The following is a 19,927-nucleotide window of genomic DNA, read 5'->3' as shown; positions in this document are numbered from 1 at the left end:
TGTCGTGATGTGAATTAGCTCCTGTTTGCTATTTTGTGGGAAATAAAAAAAATAGGTCTCTGTTTTCTCAGAAAGTCTTTCTTTTGATTTTCTTTTCAACAGCATTGAAAAGAAAAGAAAATCAAATGTTGCAAAGAAAATCAAATCTGCTGTTTATCAGCAACCAATGAAACAGCAGTCAGTTCATACATGGAATTACGTTTGCGCCACTCTTTTTTTGAAATTAGTTGAATCTGGCTTTATTGTTGTAAGGCTATAATCCTTTATAAGCTACTATACCAAAATAAACCAAGTATTGTGTAAATTAAAACACAAGTATCAGTTTGTATAATCACACTATATTTAATATTTCTGCTTACTTAACAACTACAATGTTGTACAACGACCTAATTATAATTTCACCGCAATACTGCGAACATAATGATACATTAACGAATCAATACAACATTCATTATTTTAAAATACGTGTTAACAAGTTTACGTTATTTTTTGAAATCGAAGATAATCACAGACGTAGTTTATAACACATACAATAAAAATCTAAAGACTGGAATAGAGGTATTTATTATGATTAAACAGCAAAACATGTGCTGTGTTAAAATATATATAAATTCAAACTGTATACAAATATAAATGTTTATTACAAGAGATTAATTATTTTTTTCACAACGTCACAATATTGTAGGCATGTAAATGTTACTCGTTGAGGTAAACCTAACACGTTAATGAAGTTGAAATCCACGTCTGTCGGTACTTACAGCTATATTAGGATTTAGATCATAACATTTAAGTACCTTGGTGCTGCTGAAGCTACTAATTACATCTAAAATCATAATAAATGCTGCTATTTATCTTTAACAAATATATTACAAATAAACAACACTCGTTCGCGCGTTGTTTGAACTCGATAGCATAATATGGTAACATCTGTGGCACTATTCAATTTGTACATGACTGCTTTGGAACTCGTTTTCGGTGTTAGTTTTACAATTTAGAGAGTATTCTTGAAGTTGTAAATTGTTACGCTTAACTCATGCTACACTACAATAAATAATGGTATAAATAGGGGCGAAATAATGTTACTAATCCAGTGGGCAGTCGCGTGCCGAAACACCGCCCCAGCCAGCACCGCCATGAGATATCATCTGAAACAGAACTGCTTTAATTAGAAACATGCCTCATAATGCCGTTTTTAATAAACGATCAATCATCGAACCGATTCAGACTATAAACCAATCAAAATAAGTTGTTTGTAAGCGGGTCAATAAATATTTGTTCTGATTGGCCTATTTTCGCGAAGGATTGAAATAGAACGACACATTCGCTTAATCGACGGTTAGTCTTCAAAAATAAATTACCACTTGAGTCACATTTTTTGTAATATATTTTATAGTTGAGTTTCGAATGCAAAGTGAGATTGCATCGTTCCAATGCTCTTAAAAAAGGAGGAGGTATTTTAAAAAATAATTAATTAGTAATTAATAACTTCGTTGTGAAATAAGTTCGTTATTTTTCCGTTTAATGAAAAGAAATATTTTATTTGAACTTGTAAAATGTTTTACAATAATTACATTTCGTCAATATTAACTCAACCTGTCTGAAAAGCTGTTCTCACCGGAGCAGAATGGACAAGAAACTCTAGATGAATGATTATGAATGTTGAATTCCATTATAAATTAATATTTTATTTACCCAATTTGTCTAGTACGTCCTGATGACAGGCGGCACGGTCTTGCACTCGCCCTGGTCGAGCGTGTGGTCGATGACGGGTCGATAGGAGAGCTTGGTGGCGCCGGTCGCCGGGTCAGTCTCCGCCAGCGTGTGCTTGCGCCAGTGCTGCTCGAACGACAGCTTTGTCTGTGGGAAAAGATTATATTGGATTTATAACCACATATAAAAAAATGGTCCTGTTGATTTTAAATATGCAGTGTGAATATATATATAGGAGTTAATGATTAAAGTTTGGTTTAATATCGTGTGATTATCAAAAGGGCGAAGAATAAATATTGTTCATAGTTATTAACAGCCGTGTGAAATAACTCTTGCAGTAATAAAGGAAGCCTGTACCTAGCTGTACCTTAGATACAGGATTGATGTTTTAATTTTATGTCGAACAAGTATTATATGCACGTAATCGCACCTGGCCGTCGAGTGGCTTGGAGTAGTCGTACTCGTCACGGCGCGTTTTGAAGTCCTCTCGCGCATGCGCGCCACGCGACTCCTCCCGGGCGAGCGCACCCTCCACGATCTGCACTGAGTTGATCAGCAGGTTCTGCAGCTCCAGAGTCTCCACCAAATCCGAGTTCCAGATTAAAGAACGGTCAGATATTTTCACGTCGTTTATCTGCTTGTAGATATCATGGATTTGACGCTGGCCTGGTGATACGAAGTGAATTAAAATTATATTTTATATGGATCTGAACGACGTTTTTGGCAATTCAACTTGTATAGTTGTTGCATAGGTTTTTGTTGTATTGTTAAGACATGAAAACTAACATTTGCCTTTAGAATTCTTTAAAGGCAACAAACACCCTTGATTATAATTATTGGCAAAGAAGGGTCTCGTTGGCCACTCATTCAAGATGAACTCGTCAAGTAATCAATAGAAAGAGAAAGAGTACACGTACCTTCCTCGAGCGTGCTCTTCTGCCTGAAGACAGCGGCGTTGGTCTGCATGCAGCGCTGCATGGCGAGGCGCAGCTTGGCGGTGGGCACGGCGCCGTCCGCGTACCGCACCTGGTCCAGGTTGGCCACACTCGCCTCGCCCGTCGACTGTACACACACCGACATACATATTACTTCGTAGTTACGGTATTAAGGGATGCTTAAATAAGAGAGTTTAAATAACTCCAAATATTGCTAAAAAGAAGTCCATATCATCTCATACGCCTTCAAAGTAAAGTGTGTTTACTTATTTGTTTTCTTAAAATACGGTATTTATTTTACAGAACGTTCATCAACTCAGAATATTTATCAAAAATGCTTCTGTCTTACCAATTCAGTCATCGTTAGCAATCAGCTAAGTTTAGAATAATATACCAAACAGAAAACCCTTGTTTGAACTTGGTGTACGCGTTGATACTAGGTACATTTCTCGGAATTAAAATGATTTATTGTTTCTCGATAGAGCTGGTAGGGTCACGCGTTTGCGAGTAAGCATCATGATAAATTTACGCATAAAATAAATACAGAAACACAATAATTACCTATTCAGTCGGGGCTACGCTCGATAAGTAAAGATAATTCTGAGTACATTAATGCCCAACATAATTATTACTTTTTTCTTTAGGAGTTGTAGAATTATTAAAAAATGATATTTAGATGTACTTGAAACTTGACAAAATCAATCTATGGTACAACACTATAATTTTAAGTTTAGATTTGTAATATATTAGGCGAGGACTTCCATATACGTTGGCACTAACGGCAATATTTCAATAGATGCGATTTATCGCAAGCCTTATAAGGCTTAAAAAGTCAATTTGCTGTGTTTGCTTGCACAGTAAAAATGACTAAGTAAGGAAGACACATTTAATAGTTTTCTTGCTAATCTTAACTTCGCTTAAAATGTAAATGCGTGAGATGCACAGTGTATGCAGTGTATAGTGACCTCCTTGAGCGGCGCCTGCGCATCTCCGGGGCGGCTGGTCTCCGCGACGGTGAGTGCGCAGGCGCGGCCGAACACGACGATGTCGAGCAGCGAGTTGGCGCCGAGGCGGTTGGCGCCGTGCACCGACGCGCACGACGCCTCGCCCGCCGCCAGCAGCCCCGGCACCACGCGGTCCGAGCCGTTGTAGTGCGTGATCACCTGCGGCACATGGGACGTCACAACACTGTACAACATAGAGTCGCAGTTATACTTTACAAATTAAATGTAAAGTAATATAAGGAATTGATCAAATTTATATTTTTATTATTCGTATATAGTATACTGCCAACTATATTCTATTACATACATACGTAAATACTTCAACAAGCAATTTTACGTTTATCAATCTTATTAAACAAAATGTAGTATATTGACCTCTCCGCGGAAGTTGGTGGGCGTGCCGCCCATGTTGTAGTGCACTGTGGGGAGCACGGGGATGGGTTCCTTGGTGACGTCGACGCCGGCGAAGATCATAGCGGTCTCGGAAATGCCGGGCAGGCGCTGGCGCAGCTGTTCGGGCGGCAGGTGGTGCAGCTGCAGGTGGACGTGGTCCTTGTCGGGGCCGCACCCACGACCTGCACAACACATTACATAACATAACCTTAAACATACAGACAGCATTCTGCCAACCTTTTAACGGTTAAGGTGGTACTCGATACATATTGAATTCCCAACAGAAAAAAGAACACTGTTCATGTAATGAAAAATTCGAAATAACGGTTTGTCTATGAGTTTCAAAGTTAGTCAATGTTCAATAAATAAGACAAGAAAACACATTTTAGTAATCATTAACGTTGGTCGTGTATTTACATCTGGATTATTGTTCTTTCCGTAAAATAGAGTATAGTCCGTTTGCCAAGTTATGATATAAAAGAAACAAAATACATAGCCACTATTTAAAAAATAATTATTACTCACCTTCCATAATCTCGACAGTCATAGCCCTGGAGACGACGTCGCGACTGGCCAAGTCCTTGGCGACCGGCGCGTACCGCTCCATGAACCGCTCGCCCTTCGAGTTCACCAGGAATCCACCCTCACCGCGGCAACCCTCCGTCATCAGACAGCCGGCGCCGTAGATACCTGCATTGATAAAAAGCTTCAGAAATTTGTTGAAACATCACTTTCAGTAGTAATATATCACAGATAATAAATATGATGCTGATGCTGCAGCCAGCGTATTGAACCAAATATTTTCTTTATTTTATACAGAATTAATATTATACATCAATGACGCAAATATGCCAAGTGAAACGCTGCGCGGCCATAAACTTATTTTTCTACGTTTGACTATTAGGTAATTAATATCTACATTTGATATTAATTTCATGAATAATTATTCAATTCAATTATAATTGACGATTCAATTTATATCTCATAAATGACGTATTTATAAACGTAATCGAAAACAAGACATAATTATTATTATATAAATATAATAACCACCGATGACGGTAAGACGAGAAATGTGTTGTTTATTCTTTGTTTTGGTTAAGGCACGCTTGTTCGAAGTAATGAACTGTCACATGGTCAGTTTACTACAGACGTCATTACATATTCTTAAGGAATAATAAATATTTCATAAGCCAAGGCCTAATTTTTTTAAATTAGGCCAACAAAACAACTACATAGTAATTGGACTTAAGGTGGTAGCTCAAGGTCCATTTTCATACATTTTGTTTCGGCTTTAATCTGGGTAACTAAACAAGTATTGGCAAGTAAAGAATTTAAATTCACGTCTAGTTAGTGATTAGTTCTCGCAGTTGAAAGAAAAATGTAAAAATAATTAATAATCATGGATATTTCTGCCTTTAAAATTTCGTCATATTAAATTTTGATTGAAAATGGACCTTGAGCTACCACCTTAAATCATTATCAGTGGTGATCACGTTCTTTTTTTATATAAACAAATTAATAAGTTCGCTAGTAAAAATATATGACTAAGATTTTTCTATGGTAATTGCTTGTAAATTGTCTGTCGTTTTTTAACTTTATACATCACTTTTATATTATATGCAAGGCGAACATAGTCCACGCGACTGATAAACTATAATTACAATGCATACTGACCGCACTGTAACTGACTGTAAGTGAAGTAGGTTCCAGCTTAGAGTATCGACCGCCGAGCGATGACTAAAAACACCCCTCGCCAGCCACAATTATGCCGGCCTTAGAACCGGATACACAGGCCGATCCCGAAACGGGACTCATTTACGTGAACCTCTATGGCGGATTTTACACCATGGGGTGATAATGAGTACTGACCAGTGGGATGGAACTGCACGAACTCCATGTCCTCGTTCTGCAAACCGGCGCGCGCGGCCATGGCGGTGCCGTCGCCGGTGCAGGTGTGCGCCGACGTGCAGCTGAAGTACGACCGGCCCGTGCCGCCTGTCGCCAGGATCGTGTTCTTCGCTTGGAACCTGACCACGAAACAAACACATTATTGTTAATATACGCATCACACTCAGTGAGACGTTAAGTGGCGTAATTGCTTCGTAGAGGCCGTTGGAAAATTCTCGAAATGGGGCCCCCTACAATTGCTGGCAGATTGTTCAGACGTATTATTGTCCCGCGGCAAAAATATCGACACTAACAAAAAATAACTTGGCATTGAAATGATTTTTTCGGGTTTTATAGCTGTTTTTCACGTAATAAATTACTCCCGATGTATCGATGACTTATTACATCCAGACGATATTGTAACTTTGACTTTTCGGACGACCAACACCTTAGTATCTGTGGCCATGAAGGCTGCAAAATCTTCGCAAAAGTGGGAAAAAAATTATAATATAAGAAACCGCTATAAAATCAGAAAAATAGTTTTATATTAACGTGTAGCATTCGCGTAAACATAAGAAATCATTATAAAAATATTTTGACAGACACGCCAAGTGTAGTAACATAATTTGTTCTATCTTTTTTTCATACCATCATAATGGGGATGCTTTATAGGTGCTCTAGAAACTGTTATATTAAGAGTTAGCAGCCGGGACAAGACGACATCGCGGCGTGATGAAATGTCAGAACTATAATGGGCCATTACAGTACCAAGTGAGAAAAATTGGCGGATGCTTTGAGTCAACAATGCGACGAACAGACCTGGGTTATTTTATCATTCTAGTTACAAAGTGCAAAACTATTAATATCCGCTATTTACTTTCATACACATAAGTATCTGTACAAGTTCAAAATTGTATATCGCAATACACTGTTGTTTTTAATAATATTTTTATGTTCTCAAAAACAATATAAAATGGATTTGGTTTACTGCACAGGAAAAAAAAATGTTTCAATTAAACTTAATATGTTGCTTACTAGCTAGCTACTTTTGTGGCAGAATGTTTATCTTACGATGGTTGTAAGGCTAATCGACATGAGCGATTTCCTTTCGAAAAAATTACTCAGAAAAAAAAACTCGATTTTTTTTTTAATGTTAGTTTGCCTTTTAGCCTCCTTCAAGATATCAAGCTACGAACTCTCATTCTCAAATCCCGCGGTTGTAACCATTAGCACACCAAATTACTGGAAATGAAAATGATTACACTAAATAAAATAAAACCTTTTTAATATTATAATTGGCACTTTCTTGTAAACTGGTTTTGAAAAGAACCTCAGCGAGTACATAAAGTTTCGCGTATCTGTAAACAGATTAAGCCTTGTCAAAAAAGCATGTCATCGAGGTTGATTTAATAAGAAAGTATAAATAATATTGATATTTTTGTACGTAATAATAGCAAGAAATCGGGGATTTTCATTGCATTTTTGAAACGTGCAATCAGATAATAAATAATTTGCAAGCCCTTTAAATATTATAGTAACAATAATTTAATATCATCAAGCATATTGTGAGGATTTGGTTTTATACTGAGCCAAATACTTTAGAAAAAGGCTTAAAGAAGCGTGTGCTCTATTAGGTGTAAAAAGCTAAATGATAAGTGAAAAAATGTTCCCTTAAACATATTACTTTTACTAAAGCTGTATGAATTTTATCTGTAAATTTATTATTAAATAATAATAATAATAATATCAGCCCTGCATTATATTATACTTGCCCACTGCTGAGCACGGGCCTCGTCTACTACTGAGAGGGGTTAGGCCTTAGTCCACCACGCTGGCCTAGTGCGGATTAGTAGACTTCACACACCCTTGAAATTCCTATAGAGAACTTCTCAGGTATGCAGGTTTCCTCACGATGTTTTCCTTCACCGTTAAAGCAAGCGATAATTCACAAAGAATACACACATAATTTTTTTGAAAAATCAGAGGTGTGTGCCCTTGGGATTTGAACCTGCGGACATTCGTCTCGGCAGTCCGTTCCACAACCAATTAGGCTATCGCGGCTATTATTTTAATTTATTATTATATGAAGAAAATTACAAATCGCCGATATGTATTGGAAAGAAAATCATCAATGTAATGGATTACTGAATTAATTGATATGTTTACAATATAATGATAGTTACGGATAACAAAAGATAAAGAGAGTTCGAAATCAACTAAAAATAATGAATTTTGTTTATCTTCTGTGAATGCGGATTTATGGATTTTTATTTTTTACAATAGGATTTCTTCGACTACGAATCTGACAGGCTATACGTAAGTCCTTAATTCGACCTCTATTATCAATATTATGGTTATTTCAATATTATTTATGGGCAGTTTTGGCGCCTATCATTAGTTGAACGACTTGCTCGTCCCGACTACTGGAGTTGAGTTGTAATTTTTTTTATATTCTGCATAAAACATTACAGAACACAAAATCGTAGACGTATTGTTATCAAAATCGACCAATAGATCCAAGAACTGTCATTAAAGGTGTTCTAGACAACCAGCTTGTTCAATGTTAATGTCACAGAAGGATTTAGTCCTTGGATAATCGTTTGCTTAAGAAGCCTGGGAATCGAACTCAGGAACTTACGACTTAAAGATACCAGACCAAAGATAGAATCAGATAGTAATTTCTTCTTCTTATTGGTACACTCCTGGCGGAGCGGTCGTAGGCCGTGATTATGTATCGTACTGATAGATTCGTTGCGGCTTTTGTGAGGTTTTTCCATCTCTCTGTATTCGTGGCATTGTATGCACAGTCAATCACATAACTAGTTGAACAAATGTAACATTTTAAATTGCTTCTACACATTAATTTTACATTATTTCAATTAATTTAATCGATGTTACAATAAATTATTTTAGTACTTAACGCAAAAAAACTATTGTTAATAAGAACAAAGAAGTTTAAAGGCTATTTGAAATATTGAATTTATTCAGCTACTTTTGTGGTTGATTGTACACGCAGGTATAATAGTAATCAGACTTAATCAGAGGCGGCCTTAGGGAGGAGCGAACCGGGAAGACGTTTGGAACCTCGCGCTTACGGGTGCCTCGCGTGATAGGCCTAGATTAGGCCTCTACCCCTTTACCAATAAAGTTAATCTAGCCACCCACGAAATTGTTAAAATCGAGAACATTTTTTATGTAATGATTTCTTATGTTTTCGCGAATATTAGACATTAAAATTAAACTATTTTTCGGATTTTATCGCGGTTTTTATATTTTAATTTTCTCCCAAGGAGTCAAATAAAATAAAAATAAATTTAAAAAGTTGTATATATGTAAAATGTAGGTAGATATTGTAATTTTGACGTTGCGGATGAACAACACTTCAGTCCCCCCGGTGATCATGAAGGCCGCAAAGTCTTCGAAACGTCGGGAGAAAAATAAAAATGTATTAAACCTTTTTTTTTGTTTACGCCGGAGCGTCGCACCGGCCAAGGTCGCCATTGTATATAATAGATAGCAGTCATACCTGTGCAAAGTTCCATCTTCAAGGTTGAGCGCGATGCATCCCTTGCACACGCCGTCCTCCATCAACAAGTCGAGTGCGAAGTATTCGATGAAGTATTCGCAGTCGTACCTCAACGACTGGCCGTAGAGGGTGTGCAGGAGAGAGTGACCGGTTCTAGGAACAAAATTGGTTATGAGTTCAAGTTCTTTATTCATTACATTACAAGTAACATTTTGCAACAAACCAAGAAATACATGTATAAATAATCATGAAACTTCTTATATTATAAATGCGAGCGAAACAAGCGAACATGTTCAGATGTTAGGTATACCCTTATGGGTAGTAAGTTAACCCCTATCCCTATAGTTATAACCTCACTAAACCTTAAACATAAATACACAACCTTCACTAGACACTACTTTATACAAGTCCCACCGACTGACTTTCGATGAAATTTGACAGATAAATAATCTCCAGTTCTGGATTAACGTATCGGCTATCTTTAATCATGAAAAAGTATGTAGTGGCCATTTTATGTCAAGAAAGATGATTTCAGGTGAGCGAGACCGCGAACAAAATCTAGTGATGAAGTAAAATTGTTAACAAAAACTAGTTTCTCACAAGTCATCAGTAGATACATCTTATTCAAAAATGTAATTTATGCTAATCATATGTAAATTATTTAAAATTCAAATGTGACTGTTCGTGCCGAGTGAAGTTTGTTTTTGTTATTTCATTTAAATTTATAATAAGTACGTGAGAATTTCTTGAGATATTTTAATTGTTCATTTGTTTAATGCTTATTCTCAAAATATACACAACTTCCTAGCCGCTATTTGAAGGAGTCTTACCTAATTTAATTTGATAAATTAAGATTAGAAACTTCTATGTTCAGATACATAAGTGTGTTCAGATTAGTCCAGACTCTATATACAATTTCGACAAACGCCAGACCTATTCTTGTAGACGGTAAATGAAATTTTGCTGGTCTATGATCTGATTTACTGGATATCCTATTGTACATCCGACTGATCCAGGGGGCGTTTCTCATGAAATTGACGTTTTAACTGACATTTATGACAAAAAAAATATTGTGGATAGTCAAATACACTTCTATTTGGATTCTGACTAACTATTAGATCAACTGTGTTGTAATTTAGATTATTTTTGTCAACTATCTATTATATAGTGTATTTTTTATAAATAAATTAAATATAAAAAATGTACACATAAGATAAATATAATGAAAGTTCCATGATATTATCCAATACCCATATTTAGTATAACCTAAGCCTTAATCAAGTTTGTTTTTTACTTGATCGTTAAATGCACCTTAATGACGGTGGAAATAGCTGGTGTGAAGTTATGAGCGTGCGGCGCTCTTCACCAAACTAGTTTAACCTGTCGACCGACACGACGCTACATTTCTTCAAACTTGATCTTCAACTTGCACTGACATAACAGAGTCTAAACCGAAATTTAAAATGACTATTTTTTAACAATTATTCATAGTATACGTTTATTTATTAGTAAAAAATAAGCTAGCCTTTGTTAGTGCAAGTGCTAAAAATCTAGCACACATGGATAGTATATATTGACACTAAACTAATACTTTAGTCACGAATCACGATTCAGTAGGCATTTCTAAGCTATTTTACCGTACGGTGCAACAACATGCTAAGTAAAATCATTTTAGTTTAAATTACACGGGCAGCTCTTGATGGTATTTTAATGGCTATTATGTCATTAAAGCGTGACTCATATGACGACAAAAAGTTATTTATACACCATTTACACGGATATCATAATGTGCTGTTTATTTTTTTTTTGGCTGTCTTGTATATTGAGTATGGTGAAACCGGTTCTTGCCGAAAATGGCACAGAAATAAACACCTTAAAGTAAAACTTGTTTATGTGGAATCAAGCGCATTAACTGTTTCGCTGATTTAAATATCGAACCCGTAATCTGTAGTTTTCCGTGTAGGTAATATGTGTAGCAAAAGAGAGAACAATAAAATTTTGTTTTACTTTTCCTGCCGGTGTTGTGACCGCATCATAAAATTATCTTTACTTTAGATATATACCGTCTTTTAAGTTTCTAACAGCGTTAGACCGGCGACAAAGTGCATGATCGCGTTGGTAATATATAGTAATTGTTGTGAATGTCAATCTTTATGTCTGACCGGAAGTTGTTCTCGAAAGACGTCGCCGTTGATTTTTAGAGACGCATAGACAACTGAAAGTGTTATGATGAAAAGAATTTCATAGATTTTTATGTATACAAAATAAATAATCTCTAAGCTAGAGGTAGAATGATTTAGCTGCTATGAGCGTTATTTCAATGAATCTACGGGGGACTATACGATATTTCAGGGCGATGAAAATAGAGTCGTAATTATGTTTCACCACTTTCAAAATCCTTCTCAGTAGTAGAGGAGGCCCGTGCTCAGCAGTGGGCAAGTATATAATACAGGGCTGATATTATTATTATTATTATTTACTTTCAAAATCTATCTTTTATTCATCAAAGACCTATCACACATAATGAATGAGTGAACTTATTTGTTATGACATATTATGTTTGTATATTGTATATTTATACGGTAAATTTACATTGATTGGCATTTCTTGGCATGTATTCATCATAATAATAGATCACGACAGTTTAGCATCTTCTAGCCTACATAAAACATGGATATTACTAGATTTGGCAGCACGATTTTATTAAGAGGGGTCAGAAAAAGCCATATTAGCTATGCAATATATTTCAATTATGTAAACGTTTTGGGGCTTAGCTTATTCATTTTGCGCATTTTAACATAATCTATATTATGTTCTTAATATCAACTGTCAGTTTTATATTTTATGATGTCTGTGGTATTTAAACATAAAGCTCTCTCCTTCGCTGGTCAACATGGAGTTTAGATTATATCCAAATTAATCCCCAGATAAAATAGGTTTTCTGCCTCTTCCCAAGTACAAATAACACATATATAAATGTATAGTTGTCAATTTAACTATGATTGCCTGCGGCTCCGACCGCGTGAAAAAGTTTTTCCGGGACAAATATTTCTAGGGACAAAAGTAGCCTACAGCAACCAGGAGTATTCTATACATTATTATTCCTATTAGTGAAAAAATATCTAAATCGGTTTAGTAGTTCCAGATAGCGCGTTCAAACAAACAAATAAACTTTTTGAGTCTTATATATTAGTATAGATTCTAGTTTACTGATTATGACCGTATTTATAAACATGTTACCGAGTACATGCGACCCGTAGATCCAGTATTTCATTGGACAATTACTGTATAATATAAAAAAAATAGGTGCCAATATACAAGACGATTCATCGAGCATTATTGCTATTGAATTATGTGCGTTTTTTTAAATATCCGTTAAATAAGTTGTAATCCGAATGAAATTTAAAAATAAACATGAAACAATTCAACTAACATATTTGATATTTTTATTTTACTACTTTCGTCGGACGATTAAAAAATAACACATTAATCGTATTTCTAAACAGAATTTTATCATAATTCATAGAATTATATCTTTGTGCAAACGCATGTAGATATAATTAGTACTAAAGGTTAATTGGCAACATTTCTGCATTTACTGTTGTCAAACTACTTCGTCGAATCAAAAACTCGACAAGAGCATACCTTGCGCAAAATAAAGTAATAGAAACTGTTTTATATTTGTATTTGCTGCATATTTCTAACATTGTGCCAATATTTTTTTTTAAATAGAGTTCATCCTTACCTGTCGGCGACAGCGCAGCATCTATGCGCTTGTCCGCCTTTGCCGAACTTGAGGGACTGTCCACCGAAGGCGCGCTGGTAGATCCTGCCCTCGGGGGTGCGGGAGAATGGCATACCGTAGTTGTCAAGCTCGATGACCGCGTGCGGCGCTTCCCTAGTCATGTAGTGGATGGCGTCCTGGAAAAATACAGGATCTTAAATATTGAATTTGTTTTTTTTATATTTTCTACTAGGGTTGCCATGTGGTTCGTATAACTTTGAACATTAACGAAATAATAATAAGTTTCAGTTTTGTTTTTTATGTTGGATACTTGGTAGGTACAAGCGTCCTGTCATGTCATCTAGGTTTTATATTATTTTCTAAATGGCTAAAAATAAATGAACAACTTTTTATATCCAACACGCATATAATTTCCCTAAAATTTTCCATATTATCTACAAAGACAACAAATTTCCACTCGTATAGTTCTTACTGTAATCTTATCGGACAACTTTACATAATGCGACTAAGCGTAGCCGTTCACAAAAATCAATATTGACGAGGCGTGGTGTCACAGATTCCCCGCTGAGATTCCCATCACTAAACATAACCAAACATAGTTTAATTTGTTATGCACGCAAATTCAAACGTTAAATTGTGTAAAAACCGAGAATATCAGTCATATATTACGTAGCTGGTTTTTTTCTGTCGAATAACAATCCTACTAAATAAGCAGGAATTGTTTCCAGTTTGAAGGTCACTACGCCTTGAAACCGTTCACCCTGGGCACATGACTTATGGATTGAATGCATGATTGACAAATATAAATAACATGTTGTCACTTTATCGGTCAGTGGATAGTACTTCGCATTATACCGTGGGTCATGAATATATTCCAACAACGCAATAACAATGAATTAGTGTTCCTACAATTAGATTATCTCATTTACTTTACGGCTGTAGACTGAAATCCCTATGACTACGCTTTAAATTTACAACTACGATTTTATTTAAAACACTTCAATACCAAAAAAAGCGAAGTCTAAGAAAATATTATCTAGCATGTGGCTATCTATCAAATTGAAATTGTGACAAATATATAAAAAGAAATACTATAAGTCAAAGTGGTTAATTCGTGAAAGCGTAGCAGATATACGAGTGTTAATTAGACATTTAAGTATAATATTAAGTGAGGATTACAATAAATTGAAGAACGCCGTACACCAAAAAGAACTCTAAGTCATTGGCGTAGTTTATATTGTAAGATAAATGAAATGATATTGGCCGAGCGCTGTAGAACCAATAACCGTTATAAAAGAAAAAATATATTGTGTTCTAATGAGACGATTGCGCAAGACTGACAGAACAAAAAAGCAATATTGCTATCCGAAGCGAACTGTTATTTAATGTAAATGGTCGTAACTCGTGAGGTGTTTAAACAGAATATAAGAAATAACAGATTATAGTATACATCTAGCATTATTGTAGACGTCTTGGGCAAAAAAAGTCTATTATATACAGAGGTGTACATAACATCACGCATTTTATCCCCGAAGGGGTATGCAGAGGTTCCGTCCCATGATGTGATAGGGGACGAGTCTATCGCCATATCGGGCACAAATTTTATGTAATGATCCGTAAAAACTCATGCCACCCAATTAAATCTATGTAATTATTTACCTATGACCGATAAATAACAAAATGATTAATTTAGTGGCTTCTCAATAATGTTTTAAATTTATCTTTATTTAAACAATTTACACAAATGTATTGCGAAGAGTAAACCAATGTGAACGTTATTTACTTACTAATTGAATATTTATTGTGTTTTCTGATTATTATAATATTTTTATACACGAATGGAACTAAACGCTCCGACATTGAACGCAAGGCAGGGACCGCGTTCCGTCCAACTAAAGTAGAAAATTGTCGGTCATTATTTGTAACAGCTTTGTTATATAAAGTCTGTGATATTAGCTGGTATATATTTTATATCCGCCCGGATAGCGACCAACGTACACAGGGTGTTAAAACCTGCCTCAGCATGGTTCAGCACAGGCTTTACCATGTTCAGGCATGGATGTACACAGCTTTATATATACAAATCCAATAGGCCGGCATAGTTGTGTCGACTGCCGAGGGGTAAACATATCTCTTCAGTCGACATTCTATTCGACCCCACTCTACTTACCATCGGGAGCAGCGGGGTCACTATGCCGTGTACGTATGGAAGAAAATAATATGTATAGCATGGTGGTAGTGCCTCAGCACGGCATATAACATAACAATGACCTTGCGCTAATGTGAACTGACGGCTTTGTCAATATCATTAAGAACTTATCAACATGTGGGACGTTTAATTTTTTTGTTGCGTAGAATTATTGTCATATCTATATCCTAAAAATAATATATTTTTTAATTGTTTACAAATATGAATATAATAGTTGGTGACTCATGTCGGCATTGTCTCACATTTTAAAGATCTTGGCACTTGTAAAAAAATAAGTATTTAAGATATTTTCATCACACAAATGAGCTATCTGCCGACTTTGGAGTGCAGCATTACCCAATATCTAAATAGCGAGTTGTACTTCATAACAGATTCGTCACCCACTAGCAAAGTCTTGCATTAAAACAACGATAAAGGTATCAATAAAAATACTGATAAAGAAACACACCTACCCAACTATATATCCATATGTAAATAAATATCTACCATCGCTCTACCTTTCGAGTTTTATTAGACGAAAACCGGTCCGACAACTAAATTCGACGATTACATGGAAAGTTTTATACAAGTTTGAGGTCTCTGTTTTAACGAAGGATTACTTTGATTTTACAGGTAGTGAAGCTGCGCCAGTTGCAACGAGATCGAGTCGATAGAGATAACACTGGCTCAGTAAAAAGCATTATAAAGCGGAAGATTTTGGGTTGCTTTTTTTGTAATTCTGATACCTGGCCCCACGAAACCGTTAGAATCTATAAGGCATACTCAACTGTGAAATCATCAATGTAATCTTGATGGATCCTATAATGTATTTCAATAACTTGGCCAGTAATGATCAATTAGAGAAATGTAATCAAATAGACCATATTCGTTAAACATCTATTCAAATAAACATATTTTTAAACAATTAATAGTTATTTATCATGTTCAGTGACCAGTTAAGAATGTATTGCTTCTACGTCGTATAATGACCACGCAAAGAAAGTTTTATTATAGCGAGCGCAAACTGAATAATGAAACAAAAAAACGCGTGTCCACGCAGCATACGCAGTTTCCTCACAAGCCAGATCGTTTTATGGTAATACGATTGATAAGGAAAACTCTCAAATGCTAACAAATGTCAACGGTCTATAGGAGCATTAAACTGACCGCGATGTATTATTTATATTGTTTAGTTCATTTCTGTAGAAAACAAAAGTTGGCACTTGGCACAGCCGGCCAGCTGAGTTTCTCAACATTGTGAAATATTACTAAACACTGGTTTATGTAATGATCATTCGAACTTCTTTTTTTTATAACCCAAAGGTAATTGAAAGTCGTGTTAATAGTTAATCAAGGTATCCATTTGGTGAAATATGCCATCACAGAACAGTAATTCAATATCTACCTAACTATGTCTTGATTTTAAAATAGGACTAACCTAAATTGTTTCGAAGATAATTCTTGTACCAATCTTTCTTTATCTTTGTGCGTTGTAACAACTACTCACAAATGATAATAGAACAAAGTCATCTATAATACTATTATAGTAGACCAGACACAATTTGGGCAAGCGCTTATAGACGCTTACGGGGAAGCGCGAGTCAAATTTTATGGCTTTAAAATTTGTTAGATCCCACAACACATTAATTTGCATACACAATATTATTCATACTAACATGTTAATCTGTGAGTAAACATAATGTCAATTAACATCCTTAGATATGCTCAAATGACCTATAAAAAGATTCAAATTGAAGTGTCAATGTTGAAAATTTTACAATGTGACTTCTAAAACATACTATGTGCTAATAAATAAATATTTACATGTTGAGCAAATTTTCGAATCACTTGTATTACAATTGTGGGTATTTTGTTAGAAACTAGCTTTTGCTCGCGGTTCCGACCTTCGTGAAAAATGTTGCCTGGGTTAATGATCCAAAACAAGCTTCAGACCTACATATATTTTCTTGACATAAAAAACTCTATGTCCTTACCAAGGTCTCAACTTTCAAGCTATCTCTATATCAAATTTAATCTAAGTTTGTTCAGTAGTTCACCGGTGAAAGTGTAACAGAAAGAACTCGGTGTACTTGGCCTTTATAATATATGCATAGATTAAGTATTTTTTATTGTGGTTTTGGTGGTATATAAAATTTAAGAGAAAAATAATTATAGCTATATATAATTGTCTATCAGACCTTTCTCACCATTACCTTATTATTAATATGAACATCTAAATAGTTTCATTTGCATTTAGGCATTTTAAGAAGTAATTAAAAATAATTCATACAGTACATAACAATTTGGAAATTAATTACCTGGTCTCCAAGCCAATCTGAACCCTTGACTGTGTCATACATGTGCCAGAGCCAACTGTCTTCTTCCATGTTACCTGGAAACATATTTATATTCAACAATTTGTACATACATACAATTAAACATATACTTGCTCAATTAAGTTCTTCTATGTATTTACATTAAATCATTTATATGTATTTTTCCCTATCAATCAACTTTTTTTGCAGTTACAAAACAAATACCTACTTAAAAAAAATTGTGTGCATCCATAAGATATAATATCAATAGTGTATAACTGAAAACTTACCTAAAGCAGCATTAATTCCACCCTGAGCAGCGACAGTGTGGGATCTGGTAGGAAACAGTTTAGTAACAACAGCTGTTTTGAATCCTTCTTGAACAAGACCGAAGGCAGCTCGGAGACCAGCCCCGCCTGCTCCAATAACCAGGGCATCATGTTTGTGATCAATCACTGTGTATGCTTTAGTCATATTTGAGTTGCTTGATGCATCCTTGGCTGGTGTGGCACCTCCAACCGACAAGTGGAGATTTCGGTAAAGATAAGAAGCCTGGAACAATTAGATATCATTCAAATAAATCCATTTTGATTATTCCTTTTCATTGACATAAATATTGTTATTTTAAATTTTTATTAATATTTTTGTAGTCTTTCAAAGTTTTGTAAGACTACATGACAGGTATGATAATGATAATGTCAGTTTGATGTTCTTTTTTTATAGTATTAAATAATGAACATTATCCAATAAAGCTTAATAGCAGAGAATGTTTCTAAACATATTTAGATTACTTTTCTTTGTTTTTGTTTATATTCTACTCTTTATACTATTACCTTTCTTAATTCAATACACAAACATATTTCCTATTTATATTCTGGCTTATTTAATATTTTATTTCAAAACTTTCACTTTAAATGGTATAATTATTTAAACCTGAAAGTAATTAAGTATCAATATTTAATGAACATTACTAGCATTCTTTATAGATTATGGGTGTGGTACTTATAATTATTATTGCTGCTATTACATTGATAAGTATTTCAATGGAATTAGCATATAATGTAAGCAAACTGATGTTTTATTTCTTATGATTTACTTGGTTTTCTCTAAATTTCAAAATACATGTTTGATTTACTGATGATAGGCATACTTTGAAATACAAATGGAATAAAACTGTTATCAAGTATTGGGTAGTTTTACTGTTTCTTAAGGCTTTGTTTAATTCTTCTGGAAATACATTATTTAAACAGAAGATACTGATTTTTTACTTTTTTATTTCTGAACTTAGGTAATAATCTTTATTAAAAGACCAGAATGTGGAGGCTATTAAAATTGAGCTCTGGGATTCAATGTCCAAGTTAGGTTCATAGAATTTAAAGGTCTATGGATTTTGCAAAAAATCATGTTTGGAATTCTAATAAGATGAAAATCTGGCCCTTTAAAATATCATAAGTATGTGTATATTATATTTTAAATATTACCTATCTTCTTCAAGACGCCGACGTGAGCTTTAAAAGAGATAAATTACGTAATGCGAAAAAATATACGTACAAGTAATTTTTTTGCAAATATTTCGTTGAAGACTATAAATAAAATGTTTAGAAAGTTCCAAATTATTGTAGCTCACTGTACTAAATGATGAACGAAAAATTGACTTAACCTCGTCGGAAACATGAAATGTCTACGTATAGACTAATATAATATTCATTAATTGGAAATAAAAGTAAAAGGTATTCTTACAAATCTTTCAACTTGATAAAAATGTACGGATATGAATAAATATTGGAGTGCCAAGAGGTACCTATAGGAAAATTTTATGAATAACCATATTTTTAATATGTAGGATATCTGAGTCACGGAATCTATTGAACTGAATTAGTTTGTCCAAAATATTTTGCGGCCGTTTACCGATTACATAACTTATTTACGGATTTGTATAAAAAAATAAAATTTTACATACCAGCGAGGCAGGGCTTCGGGATACGGCGACTTTCATTATTGCACTCATGATGGAACTCTCTGTCCGCACCCCGAGTACAAATTTTAATTTTTAACAACCAAAAATCACATTCACACACAAGCACCAGCGCGCTATTTGTCAGTTTGTCTTTATGACGTTAGACGTGAGTGTTGACCACCAAAATTGCTCGCTCGGCAGTGTTGACAGTAATTTTATTGATATGCGCGAAGCGATACTACGCAATCAAACAGTACATTACTG

At 34.8% G+C, this 19,927-nt stretch overlaps 1 protein-coding gene across 2 annotated transcripts; it reads right to left on the bottom strand.

Annotated features, from left to right (window-relative positions):
- Positions 1-318: 318 nt before the first annotated feature.
- Positions 319-19,927, bottom strand: LOC115455855 (succinate dehydrogenase [ubiquinone] flavoprotein subunit, mitochondrial). 2 transcript variants are annotated; one of them, XM_030184615.2, is made up of 13 exons: positions 19,667-19,927; positions 17,997-18,258; positions 17,710-17,783; positions 13,204-13,379; positions 9,459-9,611; positions 5,915-6,072; positions 4,568-4,732; positions 4,025-4,224; positions 3,611-3,808; positions 2,628-2,772; positions 2,141-2,376; positions 1,693-1,857; positions 319-1,156 (listed from the first exon to the last, which is right to left on the bottom strand). In XM_030184615.2, the coding sequence occupies exons 1-12, from the start codon at positions 19,712-19,714 to the stop codon at positions 1,702-1,704; spliced, it is 1,971 nt and encodes a 656-aa protein (XP_030040475.1). In that variant the 5' UTR covers positions 19,715-19,927; the 3' UTR covers positions 319-1,156; positions 1,693-1,701. The 2 variants fall into 2 exon arrangements, with proteins under 2 accessions (XP_030040475.1, XP_030040476.1); XM_030184616.2 differs by having other exon boundaries at positions 319-1,145; positions 19,667-19,926.

The sequence above is a fragment of the Manduca sexta genome, chromosome 10, assembly GCF_014839805.1.
Source record: "Manduca sexta isolate Smith_Timp_Sample1 chromosome 10, JHU_Msex_v1.0, whole genome shotgun sequence".
NCBI classification, from domain to species: Eukaryota; Metazoa; Arthropoda; class Insecta; order Lepidoptera; family Sphingidae; genus Manduca; species Manduca sexta.
The sequence above is the reverse complement of the archived record's forward strand: the minus strand, read 5'-3'. Positions and strand labels throughout refer to the sequence as shown.